Source organism: Sturnira hondurensis, unplaced genomic scaffold (genome assembly GCF_014824575.4).
Source record: "Sturnira hondurensis isolate 20B ecotype Veracruz unplaced genomic scaffold, ASM1482457v3 Scaffold0018097, whole genome shotgun sequence".
Classification (NCBI taxonomy): domain Eukaryota; kingdom Metazoa; phylum Chordata; class Mammalia; order Chiroptera; family Phyllostomidae; genus Sturnira; species Sturnira hondurensis.
Window position 1 is genome coordinate 933,104 of NW_028090728.1, and position 24,315 is coordinate 957,418.

General features: G+C 37.0%; 1 protein-coding gene across 3 annotated transcripts; it reads right to left on the minus strand.

The window, feature by feature from the left end:
- Positions 1-443: 443 nt before the first annotated feature.
- ZNF287 (zinc finger protein 287) lies at positions 444-23,644 on the minus strand. 3 transcript variants are annotated; one of them, XM_037068806.1, is made up of 7 exons: positions 23,368-23,644; positions 22,824-22,895; positions 21,891-22,450; positions 20,916-21,016; positions 19,187-19,313; positions 18,609-18,695; positions 444-4,015 (listed from the first exon to the last, which is right to left on the minus strand). In XM_037068806.1, the coding sequence occupies exons 3-7, from the start codon at positions 22,291-22,293 to the stop codon at positions 2,445-2,447; spliced, it is 2,289 nt and encodes a 762-aa protein (XP_036924701.1). In that variant the 5' UTR covers positions 22,294-22,450; positions 22,824-22,895; positions 23,368-23,644; the 3' UTR covers positions 444-2,444. The 3 variants fall into 3 exon arrangements, with proteins under 3 accessions (XP_036924701.1, XP_036924702.1, XP_036924703.1); XM_037068807.1 differs by having other exon boundaries at positions 22,772-22,895; XM_037068808.1 differs by lacking the exon at positions 22,824-22,895.
- Positions 23,645-24,315: the final 671 nt, after the last annotated feature.

The window sequence follows — 24,315 nt, forward strand, 5'->3', positions numbered from 1 at the left end:
AATTATACTTGGGCCAGACATCTGTAAAAGTGGAAAAATTACACAAAGGTCTAGGATTCTTCACTATTATTATTGTATTATTTTATAAGAGCATCAGTTGCTTCAGTGTATCAGTGGAAGACCTTATAAATGCATTATTTACATAAAACACATAAAAGCAGGAAATACAAATTAATGCAAAGAAAGATAATATGGACTATAATACTTCACACATTCATTCCAATAGGAAAAAGTGTTGTATAAGGTATAAAGTTCCATCTTAAGTACTATGGTTATTTTTTAACCTAATAACTATGGCATAAGCATAATTTGAGTATAATGCAACCTAGGACAATCTATACTTTGTGAAGGGTGATTCCATGACATCAACATTAATGAAGGTGAGGACAAGGCAAAGCAACAACTCCTTGAAGAAAACACTCAACAAGAAAGCTTTCAAGATATCTTTCCTTCAGCACCTCTTTGTAGAATGTTTATTAAAGTCACGTCCAAATGAAGCCACATGGTCAACACATGTTTAAATTGGTATTTTTGGTGTCAGAATTTATATCGATTTTTCCTCTTCTAGCTCAGGAAAATTTTCTGTACAAAGATGTCCCACGATTTCTTAGGAATATCCTCACTGTTAATATCTAGGGATCCTGGTTTTTCACTAAGTAGTTCCAATGACCTAATCAATAACCAGTATTTGGTAAATATTTCTTTGCAAGTATGTACATAATATTCTGCCAATTTCACTCCATTTCAGTTAATTCTACATTACTCATTTTTTCTATTCATTAATTCAACATATATTGACCACCTGCTATATATGCAAGGCACTGAAGAAACAAGAGCGATATGAAAACTCAGCTCTTGGAATATGGTCTTACATTCTGAAAGTAGAATGCTGTAGATATTAAATGCAATAGCATTTCTACCTATTTCTAGTTGCGTTTCTGCCAGTTTTCCTTTTATGCTGTTTAGGACTATGACAAACTCAGTTATTACTGTTCAATGATTACTGCATCAATGGTAGTTTCTGCATCCATGCTTTTCCCAATGAAATTTTCTTCTAATATTTTAAGACTGTACCCTATTTTACTTATCTATAGAAAGGAAAACTGAATGCAATTATTCCTTTAAAAATCAAACATTTCATTTTTGGTTTCTTTTTACAGAAACAGGAAGAATTTTGCTTCGTATCCCATCAGTTACTCCTATTTATTTTTAGGTAAACCAAGTTCAGTAACATTTCATGTTATAAGTTACCTATGTATTCTTTCCTCTCTTCACCTTGATTTTCTTCCCTGACCCACTTTCTGCACTGAAATAGTATCTATTTTTCATTCCTTTTTTCTCACACTATTTAAATAATTTTATTACTCCTTACCTTAGGATCTATAGGGTCAAATTTGGCAACCCATTTTAGGTTTTATATACTCATTCATTCACAACACACTTGTTAACTCATGACCTTACTTTCATTATGTCCTAATCTTTCATTAATGTAGAAAGCTTTTATAGCACTACAGGAAGCCCGGAAAGGATCAATTAGGAAGTTTGGGCCCTGAGCACAGTAGGCACTCAAGAAATATGTGTTTCAATGGAAGAAATGGATTTTCTACAGTAAAACAGTATCGGGAACCTTAAGCTATACATTTTGGTGTCAGGTGAAGAAAATGAAAACTGTATCCTTTTTTCCTACAGGATGACAGATGTCAAAACCTAGTGAAATAATACAATAAAAAATAATAAAATTAAATAAATAAATAATAGGAAACCACCTAGTGAAACTAAGACTGTCCTAAAAATTAATTTAAGCGTGGGTGTTTAATTTTTGCACATTCCACTAAATTTGTACATGTTTAAGGGTTACATACACATTAGTTTCTCTATTCAAGCATCATCTTTCATTAAGGTTCTCTTCCTTGAATATGTCAGTATTCAAAACAAAGTATAATTTAAACAGTGGCCACAGAGAAACCTTTCAATTTTTCTCAAACCTACTAGCTCCACATGGCAGTTATGGCATAATATGAAAAGGGAGGTGAAAAGGGGGAGGAACCCTTTACATATTTAAGGCTTCAAAGCTGGGAAGAAGTAAAAACCCAAAAGCAGCTTTTCTATTTCCCCAGGATCACTCTCTACTTGATGGAAGCTTTCACAAGTTACATTCATAAGGCCTCATGGAGTACTTGAAATACAGTAAGAGTTGGTGAGTACTCTTTTCACAGGGTTTCTTTCTGGAATAAACCAAATAAAGATTAAACAGGGAATGTTCTCAAATTTCACATTAAATTTAAATAAGTTATATCCACATTATAAATTTGGATACTTCTGCTCAGTGGTATCTGATATATAGGCATATTGCACTTCTTCTGAATAATGTGTTAACACTCAAAGAGAGTACAGAATAAAATTTAAATGATTAAGTTGTAACATCTACTGGTCTTGCACATCCATTAATTACGATGTTTGGCACCTGTATGAACACGCTGATGCTGAATAAGGTTTGTACTCTGAGTGAAAGTTTTACCACAGATATGACATGCATAGGGCTTCTCGCCTGTGTGAATTCTCTGGTGTTGAATAAGGCATGTTCTCTGGCTAAAATCTTTATTACATTCATTACATTTATAAGGTCTTTCTCCAGTATGAGTTCTCTGATGCTGATTAAGTGATGAGGAATAAATAAAAGCTTTCCCACATTCATTACATTTATAGGGTTTCTCTCCAGTATGAATCCTTTGATGTTGAGTAAGATTTGCACCCTGTCTATATGCTTTCCCACATATGTTACATTTAAAGGGTTTTTCTCCATTATGAATCCTCTGATGTTGAGTAAGGTGTACACTCTGGCTGAATGCTTTTCCACACACACTGCATTTATATGGTTTCTCACCAGTATGTGTTCTATGATGCTGAGTAAGATTTGCACTCTGGCTGAAGGCTTTCCCACATATTTTACATATGTAGGATTTCTCTCCAGTGTGAGTAGTTTGATGTTGAATAAGAGTTGAGGAATGAGCAAAGGCTTTTCCACATTCATTACATTTATAACATTTCTCTCCAGAATGAATTCTCTGATGTCGAATAAGGTATGTACTCTGACTAAATACCTTCCAACACTCATTACATTTATATGGTTTCTTTCCAGTATGTATTTTTTGATGTTGAAGAAGGTGTGTACTCTGACTGAAAGTCTTCCCACACTCGTTGCATATATAAGGTTTTTCTCCAGTATGAACTCTCTGGTGATTAATCAGTGATGAACTGTGGCTGAAGGTTTTACCACATTCCAAGCATTTATATGGTTTCTCTCCAGTATGTGTCCTTTGATGTATAGTAAGGTGTGCACGCTGACTAAAGTCTTTCCCGCAGTCATCACACTTATATGGTTTCTCTCCTGTATGAATTCTCTGATGTATAGTAAGGTGTGCTCGCTGACTGAAGGCTTTACCACACTGGTGGCATTCATACGGTTTTTCTCCAGTATGCATTCTCTGATGCGCAATAAGGGATGAGAGGTGCCTAAACTCTTTTCCACACTCTTCACATTCATAAGACTTCTCTTTGGTATGGGTACTTAGGTGTTTCATGAGGGATGGGTATTTCCTAAACTTTTTCCCACACACATTACATTTATAAGGCTTCTCTCCAGGGTAAATTTTCCTATGTACAATACCATATGAGACATGATTGAACGTTGCCCTGCCTTCACTATATATAGAAGTTTTATGATCTGACTCAGTATCAAACTGTATTATTAGGTTTGAATGCTTTTCAAAATGATTGCCATGTATATCATATTTACTAAGATACTCTTCTGTAGGATCATCTTCTTGTGAAAAAACTGATTTCAAACTGAAATTACTTTCTTCAGTGGGAATTTTCCTGAAGGTATCTGGTGCATGCCTCTCCAATCTGTCACCATAGTCATATGGTTCTTCCAATTTGACGGTCTGGGTTCCATCTGTTGTGAATTTAGGAATGTTTTTAACTGGATTACAATCTTGGGCTTCTATTTCCTGTCCTGAAATAAAAATGATATAAAAAGTTTTCTCTATTTGGGAAAAGGAAATTACCAAAATATAAACAAATAATGAATATGAGTAAAATGCTTAAAAAGCTATGATTCTGACAACCTCATAACAAGGTCTTTAAAGCTTGGAAAAGGAGAATAAAAAGGAAGAAAATCAGAAGGCTAAATTGAAAAAAGGAGAGGCTTCTTGCTATCCAACATGGGGACAGACTAAATAAAATAGGTTAGTCAGGTGACAGAGCTAACACTGTGTAGGATAACTTGGGATGACTTCAATTGTGCAATTATTTATAATTATACAACATTTAAATGATATGTTCAAAGTAGGCATGCTATCATCACTCCTTCCAATCTACTCTGCACAATCCTACCTAATGTTACAAAAGTAATTTCATGGAGTGCTCTCCATGCTTAAATATGTCTAGTAAGTCTCCTATAGCCTGAAACAGTGGTCCTCAAAAAAATGTAGTCCCCAGACTACTGGTGTAAGTATCACTATCACTTGGGAGCATGGTAAATTATTGCACTTCACTCAGACATACTGACTCAGAAACTTTGGAAATGAGGCCAAGCAATGTTTTTTTAGCAAGCCCTCCAGGTTGTTTCGATGTGCACTAAAGTTTGAGGATCAGCGGCATGAAGGATAAAAGTTAAAGAGAGAGAAAAAAGTTCAAAATATCTCCAACTTGGCATTCCAGCCCCCAAATATTCAAGCCTAGTTATTCATATAACTTAAAACTACTTCCTCATAATCTTCTATAGGCGCCATGCTAATTTAGAACTCTAGGCCTTCTCTTATGCTACCTTCTCCATCTATTAAAAAAGCTCATATTCTTTCCTTCTTAGAATCCTAAGTACATCCCTGGCTGGTGTAGCTCAGTGGATTGAGCGCAGGCCTGCTAACCAGAGTGTTGTGGTTTGATTCCCAGTCAGGGCACATGCCTGGGTTGCAGGCCAGTTCCCAGCAGGGGACTCAGGACAGGGAACCATGCATTGGTATTTCTCTCCCTTTCTCCTTCCTTCCCCTCTAAAGATAAATAAATAAAAATCTTAAAAAAAAAACCCCTCCTCATAAAAAAAAAAAAAAGAATCCTAAGTNGGGAACCATGCATTGGTATTTCTCTCCCTTTCTCCTTCCTTCCCCTCTAAAGATAAATAAATAAAAATCTTAAAAAAAAACCCCTCCTCATAAAAAAAAAAAAAGAATCCTAAGTACAGACTGGGTTGAATCATATAAAATTGTGTTTTTTGTAAGTCAACATGGTGGAATATCAGCAGTTTCATATGGTTCAACCTAATAAATGATGGGGCCATGACAGAAGTTGGCCTTTACATAATTATTTCACAATTTTGTGTGTTTCTTATATTTCTAACCTAGGTGCAAACTCTGGAACCTACTTATGCTGCTTTTACGTTTCCTTCAGAAAATGGCCCAAGACTAGATATGGTGGCCACTCAACTGAATTGGTAAAATAAGACAGTAACTTGTTGTAAAAAGAGAGACTCAAATGAAAGCAAACACACACATAAACACACATCAAACAAACAAAAAACTCTGACCCCAAACCTGCCTGCAGAGCAGTCAAACATATACAGGCACACTTTGGAGATATTGTGTTTCAGTTCCAGACTACCACAATAAAATGAGTATCACAATGAAGTGAGTCACATTAATTTTTTGGTTTTTCAGTGCATATAAAAGTTATACTCATATTATACTATAGCCCATTAAGTGTGCAATATATGATATCTAAAAAATGTACATACCTTACTTAAAAAACACTTTATTGCTAAAAAAAAATGCTAACCGTCATCTGAGCCTTTAGCAAGTTGTAATCTTTTTGCTGGTGGAAGGTACCTTCAATTTGTGAAAATGCAGTATCTGCAAAGCTCAATAAAGTGAAGCACAAAAGTGAGGTATGCCTCTATCTGTTGATGCTTATTATGTTTCCATTATGATAGTTTAAATTTAAGTTAGAGTACCTTTCTCCTTTGACAGTAGGTGAGAAACATATAACTTGCAAATAATAAGAATTATTTAAGGAAATGTAATTAAATATGAAGTTTATAATATAGCAAAAATGATACAGCAACTTTCTAAGATGCAGACCAAGTGTAATAACCACAAATACAATCATTCAATAGAATCATCCATCAATAAAGGAGTAGCTAGGATAGAGAATAATGGAATACTGATAACTGATAAAAATTAAAGGTAGATCTATGTACATTGATATGAAAAGGTGTACAGGACATATTAGTAAGTGAAAAAAAGAGGTATGTAACAGTATGTAGAGCAAGAACCTGTGTAAAGATATGCTAAATGTCTTATAGATACACACATATACACATTAGATGCACATACACATATTACACACTGTAGTGATGACCTAAGGGGGAGAAGTCATGGGTATGGGGAAGGAGGCACATATTTCATTTGGCTTACCTGTACGGCTTGTATTTATAAACTACTCTATTATTTTGATTTAAATAAAAAAATCAGAATAACACTACAAAATGCTTAGAAATAATGTTAAATGAAATAAGCGATATCACAACTAGCATGAAAATTCATTTGAACTAGACAAATATCAAAATGCTAACAATGAGATTATAGGTTTGAAAATATTTCTAATATTCAATAAATCAGCTATGGCTTTTATGGCTATTTAATACTAGAAATGTAGTTATATTATTATTAAAGAAAAAAAAATAAAAACAACTTTTTCAAACCAGACTTGTTACTACCCCCCCCCCAACAAAAAAGAAAATGAGGATGTTAATGGACTGTGTAGGTAAATGTATGTGTGTGAAAGATACACTCACACACACAGTAAAGTAATATCAGAAGCTGAGTTTAATCTCTAGGTAATCAGAATTAGTCTATGACAGAATTTCATATACCTGAAAAGGTCATAATTACCAAGCTTAAAGTAACATGTCTAAATAATGACCATGAAGAAACTGCTACTATAAAACATACATTTTTAAATCAATCTGTTTATTGGAAATTCAGAAATTGAGATAATTAAGTAGGGCTTAAATATGTGTATATAACTAACCAGAAAGGACTGGTTAGAAGCAGTAACTATTTGTTGGTCAATAGGGCCAAAAAAGGGTATAGTTCTGATAGAAGATCAGTGTTGAGTCAGGTAATGAAGGACAGTTTTGAGGGTGGAGGGGGGTATGATTAGAGTTGAACCTTAAAGGTCAAAGTTCTGAGACAGGAATGGCCATCAAAGACCAATCAATATTTCTACTCTACTACTGAGTTATCAGTTTCCATTTCCTGAAATATGACTGATGCATCCTAACCAGAGGTTCAACTTACTAGATATTGATGAGATGATAAAAAGCAAAATCTTCAGAGGCCAAAAATCAAGTAAAATCAAGAAGACAGGAAACCAGCCAGAGCTCAAGTTGGCTGCTTGTGACAGCTCCTCAATCCTGCTGATGACCTTAAGCTTCCACCTTGAGGGTACAAGGAACTCGGGAACCAGAAGAAAAAGCCCAGGGTCCAACCAATGAGGGAAGGCTGACAGGAGTCTATTATATACTCTGTATAAGGACAGGCTAGAAAACAAACAAAACTGAGAAAACCTCACCTCTACAATAGAAAAAAAAATGTGTGCCTTTTTCAGTGTTAGCGCTCTTTGGTAGGAGAAAAATTTACCCTCAAAATATGTGACCATAAACTGCTCTCTCTGGTAGATTTACAGCCCTAATTCATGCTACCTGAACAATCTAAAAGACTCCTCATGCTGACAAGTCAACCTGAAATGCTTTCAGACTGGCAGCACTGCTCAGAAGTCTATCCTGACTCTAGTCCAGGCGTATTTCCATTACACCATGCATGCTTTCTCATTGTTTAGAGGGTGCTGAAAACATTCCCCAAAGAACTTAGTGTGTTACAGGTATATTTTGTCATTCTGCTGACCAAGGCAAATAAAACCATAAATTACCAGTTTTTCAATTAGTGTTACCCTTACAATACTCCATGACCAGATAAAGTTTAAAAAGGGATAAAGTTTAAATCAGATGGTGTAAAAAAGTGAAGGAAGTCATTTTAAGGTAATTACTCTAATGTTATAGTCTGTCACTATTGTTTAATTTACTGTTAATGCTATATTCTAGCATCAATATTGGCAGACATACTAGAAGTCAGTGCCTTAAAAAGTAGAAAAGCAAAATGCAAAAGAATGTAGTGCATTTCTTTTGTATACAAAAGGAGGTATGACTATATGATTTCTGCAAACAGAAACAGAAAAGAAAATCAAAAACAAATGAACATGATTAACTACATGGAGTGAATGGAAACAGAGCAGAAGAGATGAGAATGTATACCTTTTTAAATAGTTTTGACTTTTGAACCACATTAATGTTTTTATATACTAAAAATGTGAAGTTTAATAAAACAGAATCACAAACTAAGAAAACTAAAACTGGGCACAGAATCAAACAAACTTAACAATATATGTTAGGATAACCAGAAGGAAGAATTCAACTCACTTTTGAACCTAGTATCCTGGATAGCCATAGTGGAATAGGACAAAAAAGGGAATTTGAAGGAACTCTGAACCTAGCTAGTTTGTTATTGGTACTGATATTGATATAATTCTCAAATCATCTGTGTGTATTATATGATACAGCAAATGGATCAATATACTGATGTTGTTGGGAACCAGGTTATTACATGGGAAAGGAAAGATAAAATGGAGTATGGGAAAAGTTAGCAGTATAAATTCATGAGTCCTGAAACGACATACATAATACATATGTACACATATATGGATTGGCAGAAGTAGGTTTACAGTTGTTCACATGGAAAAAGACATGCAGGTTATGATTATTACAGTAGCTTTATCAACTCAAAAAGAATGTCACAATGGCACAGTGCACTCAGGTATTATCTTCTAAGTGCTCAAATTGCCAGCCTTCATTTTTATACCTTCTTATAGTCTACTTGCTCTACTCAAGCACACTTCGGCATGCTTTTTTCCATTTGAATAACTGTAAACCTACTTTTGCCCATGCCTGTTATTTCCCAGCTCTATCTACAGAACAGATTTAGAAGCAATGCTACCCCATAGTAGTGAGCACATTTAGTACCCAGATCCTAGTTTCTAAGTACTATTTCTCCATTAAAATTAACCTTGGTCCCTTAGACAAATTCCAGGTCCAAGGAATGCCCAAGGTGAGCCTAAAGAATATCTTGTGCCACGAAGCAAGGAAATGCTCAACTCAGACTAATGGGGACATCTTGAGAACACTGGACCTGGTTTCAAAAGCTCCCACTGAGGTAGTCCAAGGTGATGTTAGAAGATCCAGAACCCATTTGCTTCCATGGACACACTAAATCTATAGCCATGAATGTAACAATTCCTTCTGAAAAAGACCTGAAAACTAGCTGAACAGCTGCTTCACTTCAAAAAAGAAAAGGATCACAATGAAGTGGGAAGGAGAGATTGAGATGCAATCTCACCAAAACCCCACCCACAGCATGGTGACCCATAATTGGGAAGGATCTTACAAATCTGGAGCTTCTCCCTGAAGAGCAAAGGGTTTGTACCCACCTCAGGCACCCCAACTCTCAGGACCAGCCCCCTAAAGAATCTCGATTTAAAACCAATGAAGTTTGCATCCACAAGGCCTGGGGGACTGTAGCAACCTAGGAGACTGCTCCTGAAGGGCTTGTGCACAAACTCACTTGTCCTAAGGCCAAGCACAGAGGCAGTAGCTTGAAAAGCACTCAGACTATAGGTGAGGGAGATCAATTTGCTAATCTTAGAGCATCTGCTATAGGAACAGGGGCCTATAGGAATTCTCTTCAGGGACAGAGGCACTGGTGGGTACCATTTTGCCCTCTCCCTCTACCATGCTCACAGTGCCAGGACCTCCAGGAGGGGACCTTTTACATATGTCTGGTACCCATGTTTTATTCTATCTGGTGCCCCAGTTTTTGCAATGGCAATGCAGGGGACATCCTTTGAGTATGTGGTTTTAATGGGAAGGGGTACTTGCATTCCTGGGTCCCATGGGACTGTAACAATCAGAGGGACAATTCCTGGCAGGCTACCACCCCCAAGGCACTGCACAGACAGCAAACTGAAACATGATTCCAGTCTTCCTGTGAAAGACACCTACTTACTGTCCTGGAGCTTCTACCTGAAGATAGGTTGCAGGTGTGCCATACATGGAGGCTACAGATATGCTCTCAGGGAACATATGCCAGGGGTGCCATCTTTGTGCTCTCCTGCTGTCTGTCACAGCTTGCCAGTTCCTCCTAGAAAGGATCTTCTCCACTCATCTTGGGCCCTGATTTTTGCAACTGCTGCATGGGGGTCACCTCCAGATCACCTGCAATTGTGGACCTAAAGGACTGTATACATTCGTACACTTTAAAAGCTGCTGCCTAAGAATTTGGCTTTAAATTATCATGAAACTAGGAGTTGAATGAAATCCCTCCCTCTGGAACACTGACAGGTCTTGGCATAGCCCCCAAAACTGGAGCTATTAAAAATAAATCAGAGAACTGTAACTGAACAACAATAAAATAATTAAAAATAAATAAATAAATCAGGCTGGGCCCTGGCTGGTTAACTCAGTTGGTTAGAGCCTTTTCCTGATATACCAAGGATGTGGGTTCGATTCCCAGCCAGGGCACATACAAGAATCAACCAATAAATGCATAAATAAGTGTAACAACAAATTGATGTTTCTTTCTTTGTGTCTCTGTCTCTCTCACACACAAAAACCTATAAAGAAAAATAAAGGAAAAATAAAAATAAAACAAGTCAGGATGCTTAGACAATCACAAAAGTTCAAGAGACAATCAAGAACTAGGGTAAGATGGAACAATAAGATTCATCTTATACACGAGGCTACTCCTTTAAGACTGGAAGAGGCAGCTGTTTTGCCTAATACATAGAAGCAAACACAGAAAGACATGAAAAATGTGGAACCAAAGAAATATGTTCCAAATGAAAGAATAAGAAAAAAACCCTCTGAAAAAAACCTTAATGAAAAGGAGATAAGTATTTCACCATATATAGTTCAAAGTACTGGTCATAAAGATGCTCACTGAACTTGGGAGAAGAATGGATGAACATAGTGAGAACTTCAACAAAGAGATATAAAAATGCGAGAAAATTCCAAACAGAAATTACAGAGCTGAGGAATACAGTAACTGAACTGAAAAATACTCTACAGTGATCTCAAGACAGGGCAGTGGAACTCACCCAAACAGAGCCCCCTTCACAAAGGAGAAAAATTTTAAAGCAAAGATAACTTAAGGGACTTATGTGACAACATAAACAGAATAACATTCACATTGTAAGAGTCCCAAAGGAGACAGAAAGGTGCAGAAAACTTATTTGAAGAAATAATGGCTGAAAACTTCTCTAACCTAAGGAAGGAAACATGTAGATCCAGGAAGCCAAGAGAGTTGCAAATAAGATCAGTCCAATGAGATCCACACCAAGACACATTATAATCAAAATCTCAAAAATTAAAGATAGAGAATCTTAAAAGTAGTAAGGAAAAAACAACTTGTTACATACAAGAGGACCCCCCCCAAGACCATCAGCAGAGTTTTCAGCAGAAACTCTGCAGGTAAGAAGGGCCTGATATACTTGCATTTATATATCCAACATGCTAAAAGGAAAAAACTTCCAAACCCAAATACTCTACCTAGCATTTTCCAGACAAGTCAAAATGAAAGGAATTCACCACTAAACCAGCCTTACAAGAAATGTTAAAGGGATTTCTTTAAGCTGAAATGGCAGGCCACTAATTACTAATAAGAAAAGGTGTAAAGGTATAAATTTCACTGGTAAAGTAAAATATATTGTAAAGGTAGTGAATTAACCACATATAAATCTAGTATAAAGATGGAGAGACAAAGTAGTAAAAATAACCATAATTACTATAATTAGTTAAAGAATACACAAAATAATAAGATGTAAATCAAAAACAAACATCAAAGGGAATAAAAATTTAAAGTTTTAGAACGTGTTCAAATTTAAATTATCGACATAGACTGTTATAAATACAGGTTGTTATATGTAAGCTTCATGGTAACCACAAAGAAAAAAACCTATAATAGATTTTAAAAAAAGCTAATGAGAAAGGAATTTAAATATAACACTAATGAAAGTCATCAAACCACAAAGAAAGAGAGCAAGAGAAGAAGAAAGGAACAGAGGGAACTATGAAATAACCAGAAAACAATGAACAGTGGCAATAAATACATAGCTATCACTAACTACTTTAAATGTAAATGGACCAAATTTTCCAATAAAAAACACACTGTGGTTAAATGGATAAAAACCTCCAAGACCTACTATATGCTGTCTATAAGAGACTCTCTTCAGATATAAGGACCCACACAGACTGAAAGTGGATAGAAAAGATGTTCCATAAAAAGGAAAACCAAAAGAAAGCTGGGGAAGCTATATTTGTATTAGACAAAACACACTTTAAAGTAAAGATTGTGACAAAGAAGCACATTACATAATGATATAGGGGTCAATCCAACAAGAAATAACATTTATAAGTAGTTACGCATGAAAGAGCACCTAATTATGTAACACAAATATTAACAGCCCTAAAGGGAGAGATAGATAGCAATATAAAAATAGTAGATGACGTTAATACCTTACTTAGATCAATGGATAGATCATACAGACAGAAAATGAATAAGAAAACACGGGCTTTAAAGGGCACATTGGAGCAGATGGACTTGAAATATACAATACATTCCATCCAGAAGCAGCAGAACACACATTCTTCTCAAGAGCACAAGAAACATTCTCCACGATAGATCATGTTAGGCCATGGCACAAATCTTAATAAATAAAAAAAATTAAAATTATGTCAAGCATCGTTCTCAATAACAATCATATAAAACTAGAAATCAATTATAAGAAGAAAACTGAAAAAAATCACAACTAGGTGTGGATTAAACAACATGCTAGTGAACAACCAGTGGGTTAACAAAGAAATCAAAGAAGAAATCAAAACCATGTTTATACAAAAAACTTACTAAAATTTCTGGGAGGCAGCAAAAGCAGTTCTAAGAGGGAAGTTTACAGTGACACATACTTACCAGAGAAAAAAACAACACAGGAAAAATCTCAAATAAACAATCTAACTTTAACAACTGTACTTGAACAGCAACAAAAAATAAATAAAAAAGACCAAATTAACATTTAAAAGAAAATTAAAAAAAGAAAAAAGATTAAAAAAAGAGAAAAAAAGAATAAAAAGAAAGAAAAAGACAATCTAACTTTACACTTCAAAAGATTAGGAAAAGAAGAAAAAATAAAGCCCAACATTAGTAGAAGAAAGGAAATAAAGATCAGAATAAAAATAAATGAAATAGAGACTGAGAATCTGACAGAAAAGATCAAAGAAACTAAGTGCTGGTTCTTTGAAAAGATAAATGAAAAAAAGACAAACCTCTAGTTAGACTCACCAAGAAAAAAAGAGGGCTCAAATAAATAAAAATCAGAAATAAAAGGCAAGATATTACAACTAATACCACAGAAATACAAAGGATCATAAGAGACTACTACGAGCAATTATGCACCAAGAAACTGGACAATCTAGAATAAATGAATACTTTCCCAGGAACATACAACATTTCAAGACTGTATCATAAAGCAGAAAATCTGAATAGACAAATTACTAATAAGGGGACTAAATCAGTAACTAAAATCTCCCAACAAACAAAAGTCTAGATGACCAAAGTTTCATCGATGATTTCCAAAAAATAAAAGAGGAAGAAATGCTTTCAAACACATTTACGAGGACAGCATTACCCTCATACCAAAACCAAACAAGGACACTACAAGAAAGGAAAAATACAGGCCATGTTGCTGATGAAAACAGATGCAAAAGTCCTCAACAAAAAATTAGCAAACCTAATTCAACAATACATTTAAGGGATCATTTACCACAATCAATTGATATTTATTCCATGGATTCAAGAATGATTCAACATCCGTAAATCAACTGTGATACACTACATTAACAAAATTAAGTATAAAATCATATGATCATCTCAAAAGATGCAGAAAAACCATTTAAAAAAATTCAGCATCCTTTTATAATTAAAACTCTCAACTACATGGGTATAGAAGGAACATACTTTAACATGGCCAAATAAGACAAGCCATCTGCTGACATCACACTCAAGGGTGAAAAGCTGACAGCTTTTCCTCTAAGGTCAGGAACACAATCAGGACGCCCACTCTGCCACTGTAATTCAACACAGTGTTGAAAGTCCTAGCCACAGCTATAAGGCAATAAAAAGAAATAAAAAGCATCCAAATTTAAAAGAAATAAAACTGTTCCTATTTGTAGATGACATAATTTTATACACAGAAAACTCTAATGACTCCACCAAAAAACTGTCAATTCAGTTAGGTTGCAGAACACAAAGTCAGTACACAAAAATCGGTGTGTTTCTATACACTAACAACAAACTAGCAGAAACATAAATTAAGAAAAACAATTCCAATTATAACTGCATCAAAAAGAATAAAATATCTAAGAATAAATTTAGCCAAGGAAATAAAAGACCTGTGCACTAAAAACTTGTAAGACGCTGCTGAAACAAATTGAAGACAACACAAATGGAAAGATATTCCAAACTCACAGATTGAAAGAATTAATATTGCTAAAATGTCCATATCACCCAAAGCAATCTACAGATTCAATGCAATCTCTAGCAAAATTCCAACGGTATTTCTTATAGAAATAGAAAAAACAATCCTAAAATTTGTATAACCACAGAAGACCTCAAATAACCAAAGCAAACTGAGAAAGAACAATATTAGATGCATCGCACTCCCTGATTTCAATCTATATTAAAAAGCTATAGCAGTAAAAACAGTATGGTACTGGCATAAAAACATATGCAAATTAACAGAACAGAACACAGAATGCAGAAATAAACCAATGCATATATAGTCAATTAATCTACGAGAGAGGAGGCAAGAATACACATAGGGAAAAAGATAGTCTCTTCAATAAGCACTGTTGGGAAAACTGGATAACCATATGCAGAAGAATGAAATTGGACCACTATCTTAAATCACACATAGAAATTAAGTCGAAATGGAATGAAGACTTGAATGTAAGACTGGAAGCAATAAACTCCTATAAGAAAACATAGGCGATAGGCTCCCGGAGTTCAGTCTTGGCAATGATTTTTTGGATCTGACTTCAAAAGCAAAGGAAACAGAAGCAAAATAAACAGGACTACATCACACTAAAAAGTTTCTGAACAACAAAGAAAATCATCAACAAAATAATAAAGCAATCTACTTTTTTTAGAGAGAATGGGAGAAAATATTTGCAAACTATATATAATAAATATATTAAAAACTCATACAACTTAACAGAAAAAAGCCCTCAAAAAACAAAAGAAACCTATTGATTAAAAAATAGGCAGAGGACCTGAATAGACATTTTTCCAAAGAACACACAGATGGTCAATGGGCACATGAAAAAATACTCAGCATTACTAACCAACTCAAAACCACAATGAGGTATCACCTGAAACATTATAATGTTTTCAGGTATCACCTGAAACATTATCAAAAAGCACAAGGAATAACAAGTGCTGGCAAGAAGTGGACTATTGATGGGAATTTAAATTGGTGCAGCCCCTACGGGAAACAGTATGGAGGGTCCTTAATTAAAAATAGAACTATTATATGATCCAATTCCATTTCTGGATATATATCTGAAGAAAATGAAACCACTAGTTAAAAATGATATTATGTACTCCCATGTTTGTGGCAGCATTATTTACAACAGCCAAAACATGGAAACAACCTGAATGTCCATCAGTGGATGAACAGATAAAGCAGATGTGGTCTATAGATATAACAGACTACTACTCAAGCATAAAAAATTAATCTTATTATTTGGGCTTTGAGGGCATTATGCAAAGTAAAATAAGAAAGAGAAAGACAAATACTGTATGATTTCACTTATATGTGGGATCTAAAACAACAACAAAACCACCGACAAAGAAAAACAAAAACCAAAACACCAAACTTCTAGATTGAAGAGCAGATTATTGGTTGCCAGAGGGGAAGAAAGGGTATGTGGGGGTGTGGTGGGAGAAGTGGGTGAGGGAGGTCAAATGGTACAAACTTTCAATTATAAAATACATAAGCCCTGGGGATACACCACACTGTAATGTACAGTACAGTGACTATGGTTAATAAGACTATATATAATGGATACCTGAAAATTTCTGAATATTTGAAAGTTTCTAAGAGAGAAAATCTTAAAATTTTTATCACATACAAAAATTTGTAACTATGCTACAAATTACCTAGGTTTTAGGTAATTAGGTTTATTGTGGTGCTAATTTTGTAATGTACACAAATATTAAATCATTACATGGTATACCTGAAACTAATACAGGGTTTTATGTCAATTATACCTCAATTAAAAAAAAGTCTTGTATTGCCCAAATTTGGGACAATTGAGCATCAAAAATGGAACCCCCTCAAACTGGAATGAACTAATGACACATTAAATTTTTAAAAATTCCATTAGTCTATAGTGATACATACACATAAAAATGGAGTGGGAAAGGGACAGTCATTTTCTACAGAGGAGTGCTATTAATCATTTAGAAGAGAAGGCTGAATTAGAAAATCACATTTTGTAACCAGCTATGTAATAAAGCAAGGATCATCTGTGGATAAGAACCTTAAATAAAAGGTTATCAGGGAACAGTCATGTGGTGGCTAAGTTATCCACCCACAGATTTCCTACTAATTAGAAAGAAAAAAAAGCACCTTTAACTTAGCACCTAAGTTAAGCACCTAAAACGGAGAGATCCAGCACATGGCACAAACTTAGTATCACTAAATGAGACAAATGACATTATGTATCTTTTGAGGAAATGCAATGGAAAGTACATTCCTATAAAATACTCTTGGCAAAAATGTTGTGTTTTTTTTAAAGATTTTATTTATTTATTTTTAGAGAGAGGAGGGGAAGGGAGGGAGAAATATCATTGAGTGGTTGCCTCTCGCTTGTCCACTACTAGGGACCTGGCCCGCAACTCAGGCACGTGCCCTGACTGGAAATGGAACCAGTGACCCTTTGGTTTGCAGGCTGGCACTCAATCCACTGAGCTACAACAGCAAGGGCTGCTTGGCAAAAATGTTTTATCTGAATCTAACCATGAAGAAATCATCAGGTAAATGTGGATCATTTTTTAATACACCTGGCCTGGACCGTTCAAAAAAATGTTAATATCACGAAAGATTAAAGAAAAGAAAGAAAGAAAAGGCTGCAGAAGAGTTCTGGATTAAAAAGGACCAAGATGAAGGACAACCAGGTGGAGCATGTGATTCCTGACTAGATCCTAGATTGGGAGAAAAACACCTAAAAAGGGTATTTTGGGACAGTTGGAGAAATCTAAGTATTTGACTATACATTGGTAGCATTATTATATGTATTAAATATTTGGAGAATGGTGTTGTACTTATGTTAGGGGAATGTTCATGTTCTTTAGGGGTGAGATGTCATGATGCCTGCAACTAATTTTCAAATAGTTTAGTGCAAAAACAAAGTATGTGTGTATACATGTAAAGAGATAAGGCAAAAGAGTGGCTGAATGAGGATAAATGGTGATTCCAGGTAAAAAACATATAGGTGTTCAATGTACCTGTCAACTTTTCTGCAGGCTTGAAATCTTTCAAAATAAAGTTGTTGTGAAGGAAGAAAGGAATAAGAACCACCAAAAAGTCCATCACTAGGGAACAGGTTCAATAAAATATGAGACACACAATAAAATCTGAGGCAGATGTTTAAGCTCTTTACATACTTATTTGGAACACTTTTCAAGATATACTTTTAAGTAATGAAAGCAAAGTACAAAACTGTGTTTACAGTGTGCTACACGTAGACAAATATTTTCACATTGACTTTCTATGCAAACCAAATAAAACAAATACCTGTAGAAATAAACTAGAAACAAATAAAGTGATTGTGTGTTGGGGAGATGTAGGAACTGGGTGAATGTGGTACACACATGAAAGACTTGTCTGGCTTTATACAAAATTTAAAAAGATATTTTATATACGAAAATTTTTGTCTTGTGAGTAAATTGTCTTTTTAAATAATTAGAAAATAAAAAAGAAAGAAATGGAAGTGGAGTTAGGGAAGAGGAGGAAGGGGGCTATGGGGTTTGGTCAGTAAATAAAAGAAACTCAAAAAGAAGGTTTGAAATTTAAGATTTTAGATGACATTCATGCACGTTTGGATAGAACAATGGCACAATCAAAGCCTCAGTGTGCTAAAGTGTGGGACTCAGGGGTCATGGGGAAAGATACAATCAGATACAGGGAAAAGGTATAAAAATAGTGTCTGGGAAATCTTTTCCTGAAGATGTCCTCTGTGAGGAAGTGATGCCAAACAGCTCAGTGTTCCCGACAGACTGGGATGTCTTTCTGGAAAATGACTTGGCCCTGTTTAAAAACACATCTAACAGCACTTAGGGCAATACAGGCTGAGTGCAAAGCCTCTCATCTGCCAGTTCTTCTCTCACCTGGACTAGGGCCTTCTAAGATTTCTTTTATCACCATCCATGGTTCTTCCAGTATGGGAATCACAGTTGGTCTGTACACTGTCAGTCCTGTTCAGAAGGAACATAATGAGTTTTATCCTAAATATAAATATTTGTTCAAATTTTATTACTTGGCTTCTTATCCATGTGGATAAATCTTTACAGAAAACCAAGAGTTCATGGCTATGATCGAATAAATTATGTCCTTGTCCTTTTCAGAGCTAGGACAGAAATTTCCTGGCATCCTGGAGGATCTGCGCATAGAGATCACGTGGGAAGGAAATTGCAGGGGCAGTGTGAAATGAGCAAGGTACAGCATTAGTGGCAGCCCTGTGACACTGCACATCAGTTTTCAACAATCTTTCATTTATAAACCTTCACTTGGGAAAAAGGAAATAGAACACAACCACTTCTGTGCCCAAGTGGGATCAGCACAGCTGATCTCTTGGCCCCATTTTTGGCAAAGTACTTCAGAGATCCAACCTATCTTTAACAACAGAAGGACAAAAAAAGATACTCTGGTGGATATCCTGGGAGGTGTGGGTATAGATGATGCTTACCTAGAGAAACCATGTTCCAATAGTTCTGTAACGTTACTGTCTTGTATAATTCCTTCTGTACAGGACGCATTAGCTCCCAGTCTTCCTGGGTAATATCCACAGCCACATCTCTGAATGTCATTGATTCCTAAAACAGCAAATATAGCTTAACTTGGTTCAAGAACTAGTAGGAAGGGGATACTGTTAACACTAGGTGTGTGTGTGGTGGGGAGAATCATAGAAGCTTGAGCTTTAGTGGGATCCTAAAGGTGTTTGGTCAAAACTATTACCCAGTGTATAGATGAGTGTATAGACCTGAACAGTCTTAAAAGAAAAACTGAATATAAAGAAGAATGTATCATTTTCAGCTTCCAGTAGTGCATTCATTGATGGTTCTATCTTAAAGAAAAAGGGGTTTTAAACATAGATGACACAGAATTGAATGGTTTTGCTGCACAGGGAAGGGGAGCGGGGCAGATGAGAGCAATGGGGTCAGATTGGGACAACTTTAATAAGAACAACAAAATTAATAAAAAAATAAAAAGAGATCCACTCTTTTTATTTTGAATGAATGAAAAAAGAATGAATTCATCGTGTTCTAAATTGAAATTTTAAGCTATTTTGTGTGCTCTGTAATGAAGGGCAGAGGCCTTCCTCTTTTCCATCACTGTTGAACTGCTGTACTTTTTAGGTATCTTTTGCATGCATTTTTGTTCTCCTTCCTTTTGCTAAAAACATTTGTTGATCACACTTACATGGTTTTCAAGCAAACTTTAGGTTTCTTTAAAAAATTGTATCAGGACTTTGAAATCACATTAAGTTTGTAAGTTAGGGACAACTGACGGTTTTACAATATTCAAGACTTCTTTCATATCCAACAGAATTATACAAAACATGAAGTTACTGCAAAATTTATACTATGTTTAGTCCTGTTTTAAATTTGAGAGGGATAATACTGTGAATGAATCTTTAATTTCATTTTATCATCTATCTGGTTTTTATATAGTTAAAGTGATTAATTTTTATATGTCATTTTCTACAGCAGTTATTTCAAATTTTTATTATTGTTTCTAACAGTTTTTTCCTTTATTTTCTTAGTTTTCTCAGGTAAAACATTCATATTACCCATAAATAATTTTACACTGGTTACCAATTTCAGACCATGTATATTTTTAAGTAAACCTTTCTCTTACGGTGGTCTGAGCTGCTTTCCCTTAAAATGACAGACTTGTTACAAAAGTAACACTATATATAATACATGACCTTTGATTACTTGTTAATGAGGAAAAAATGACATTAGCAACTATTTTTTATCCTACCGTGATCTTACTAATCACTTACTGTAATTGAGGGTAACAAGTCTCTTAAAAGTTAATCCTCATAACCTAAGAAGAATATTCTATTTATTAGAGTCAAGTAACCTAGGCTGACTGGTTAAATGTCTTGCGCCCCAAATTACAGGTTCAATGGCAGAACCAGGAAGCAAACCTATACCCATTTGGCTGTGCAAGTCAATCCCTTAACCTCAAATGAATATTGCTGTGTTAAGATCAGAATGTGAGAGAAAGCAATGCCATTTCCTATACAAGGCATTCATCTACCCTAAAGGGCCAAGATGACTTAAGGAGAAAAACTGAGGGTTAGGTCTTTGCTGGAACTTTTGGGGTCACTGAATTTAGAGGACCAGGACAGAAAATATCACCACACATTATGAAGGCATTTTAAAATCACAGAAGACACTAAAACTCACTTTGGTCACCAGATCATTTAGCCACCCTGCCTGGAAAGCATGTCTTCCTTTGGGGTCTTCCTCTTGGATCTCTTGTGAAAGGGCAGAATTCTGAGGAGCAGCTAGGGAAGAGAAAGAGACCGTGATGGAGATCAGTTCTGTTTAAATTGCCTAGGGAACTTATCACCAAATAGATGCCCACACTTGCTTAACATGAGAAGTCAGAAGGAAACCAAACATAGCACCTCTGCTTCAAAAAATAAGTGGAGCCCTAATGGGTGTGGCTCGCCTGGCTGGCGTCATCCTTAAGGGTGAAAGGTTGCTGGTTTGATTCCCAATCAGGGCACATGACTGAGTTGCAGGTTTGGTCAAGGCATGTGTGAGAGGCAACTGATCAATGTTTCTCTCTCACATTAATGTTTCTCTCCCTCTTTCTCCTTCCCTTCCTCTCTCTCTCTTAAAAAAAATCAGCGGAAAGAGACAATAACTTGTCCTAAGACATTGCTGCAGGCTTCAAAAATAAATCTGCTCTGAGACTCTTAAGTATATGTATCAAATTCATAACTTTCTACTAATCCCTCATGTGATACAAATTTTGAGTTGTGTGTTCACTAAATAATGTTCTCTGAACCCTTTTCTACCTATTTGGAAGTATGTTACTTTAGACTCCAATTCACAAAGCAAATGATTTGTTGGCAGAATGGTTCAAACCAGGTAATTTGGTAATCTGCAGGTAATCCCGGAGGGCTCACTAGGGGTAATTTAATCGTGTCTGGTCATTGTTTTATGACACATCTCCTCTGGATTTAGATAATGTGTATTTGGTTCCAAGAAATCTGAAGGGGAATACCACACAGGATGGGGCTCATGTTAAAGCCTGTTCTCATTCACTCACTTCCCTTCCTTTTCCCTACTGCTCTAACAGGCTGCTCTCAGATATGTTTGTCGTCTTCTCTAAACCCAGGATTCCTCCCCTCTCTGCTCTATGATTCTCACCTTCATCTTCTAGAATCTCAGTCAAATCCTCCACCAGAGTCACCACTTCCTCGCTGCTCCCTGGATACTGAGACTTCACCCAGGTCCTAACCTCCCCAGGTAGGATGGTCAGGAATTGCTCCAGCACCAGCAGTTCCAGGATTTGTTCCTTTGAGTGAATCTCAGGCCTCAGCCACTTAAGGCAGAGCTCTCGTAGTTGATTCAATGCTTTTCGAGGACCAGCCAGGTCTGGGTATGGAAAATTCCTAAAATTCTGTCGACAAGTCTCACTGTCACGCAAGAGTCTCGAAGCAAGGGTTTCCTTTTCAACACTGTGGGGTCCACTCTGAGCCTTGTCTGGCTTCCACATTAGAAAGATCTGTGAGCGTGAAGAACTGGTCACCCTCTTACTTGAGGCTGACATTGCAGCAGAGTCAATCTGGCAATATCTCTAGTAGTGAGCCAACTGCTTGAGTCCCATCTTACAGCCACAAAGACAAGGGTACAAGAGACTCAAGGTAGAGTCATCAGCCTTAGTTACAAATTCTGAGCCTAGAACTTGTAGGGATGGTTAGGAAACCCTGAAACACAAGAACAGACCAAAAAGTCAAGAATTCCTGGTGCTGTCTGCTACACACGCGCACGCACACACACACACACACACACAGACACACACCAGTGTGCAAACACACATATGGAGGGGTGTCAAACTCATTTTCACCAGGGGCTACATCAGCCGCGAGGTTGCCTTCAAAGGCCCGAATGTGATTTTAACTCCTTAACAGTTAAGGAGTACTACATGTATACAGTTCTAAAATTACTTTTGGCCCTTTGAAGGCAACCACAAGGGTGATGTGATCCCCGGTGAAAACGAGTTTGACACCCCTGACACACAGAATTACCTTGGTCTCCTTCCATCATATCTTTAGACATATGAAAGGGCTAACCATTTACCTGCTTTGCATATTATTGTCACCAAATCCTAGCTTTTCACTATCTGAGGGTGGAGGAGACAAGCAGGCAGGGCTGGAAATAAATAGAAAAGGCTGGTATGATATGAAGCCCTTTATGTGCTTCTAAGGGAGACAATTCCTTATGAATAAATTTGAAGCCAGGATTCCCGAAGAAAACTTCAAACTGGCCTGACCTGGGGAAGAACCCATAACACCTGTCCACGGGCTCCAGCTCTGAGCCGTCCTCAATCAGTCTTGTCACCAAGGTAAACAGTTTACAAGGTCCTGCACAGCAGGTGCGCAGGCTTTGCCCCCCGGCGCCTCCCTTTTCCAGCGGGTCTCCCCAACTCCTCTTTACTCGGAGAGTCGAGGTCAGCGGGAGTCGGAGCAAGGCAACGCGCTGTACTGGGGCTGGACACCCCTCACCGGCCTTCACCCTGCGTTCACCTCCCCGCAGGCCGCGAGCACGGGCACCCGTGCTTGAATTGTCTACGGCTCGGGCCCTGACCGCGCGGACAACCGGATCCGGGGCCTCGACACATTACCTGCCACTGGGACCCGGCGGACGCACAGCCAGAGCAGCCGGGAGGCCCCAGGCAACAATGGCGGCGGGGGCGCGTTCGCGGGCGCCTGCGTGGCGGGCTCAGTACCGCGCTACAGCGGGACCTCTAGCTCCGCCACTGCCCTTCCCCGGAAAGCACAAGGTAGTCGGTCAGAAACAGCGCATTCCAGTCCAGTCCTGAGAAGCCCGGCCCAGAACCGAAGGACCTCGGCTCCGCCAAGACCTCTTCTCGGCGCCACTGCGCATGTGCGGGAGGCGAACGTTGCGCGTAGGCTGAGCCAATCAGAAGCTGCGCTCCCGGCTTCCTCTGCGTCTTTCTTTCGACTTGTCGCCATGGCAGCCTCTTCTGCCCTATCACCTTGACTTGCTCCTTCGCCTCAAGGCTGTGAATGGAACTTTAAGGTTTCCCTGGTCAGAGTCAGGTCTGGTAGACGACTTGGAGGCTGAGATGCTGCCAGCATTTTGTGGCGGACGGAGGGAGGATGCGGATGTGGAGGGTTGGAGCCCCGCGCTAATTAATGACTAAAGGCAAAAAGTCCTAGTTGGAGCCCCGCGCTAATTAATGAGTAAACCTGGTGCCAGAGATCCCAGAGGAAGGATGGGCAAGAGGATGCAGGTCTAAAGGCAAAAAGTCTAATGCAGGTTCGGGCTTTACTGTAAATAATCATTCACTATTAAAGGTTCTGACTTCCTCCTCAGAAATTGATTCTGAGACTCTCAGATTAGAAACAAGAACAACATCCAAAAGCAAGTTGTAAGAGACTCAAAACAAAATGCTTGACAATAAAACCATAAAAATGCTAGAAAAACATATACTAGGTATTCCTGTTGCTTACTGATGTTTTGGCAAACCACTCCCAAACTTAATGGTTTTTAAGAAAAACCATTTAGCCCTGACAGGTCCTGCAAACAGAGAGGTTGCTGGTTCTAT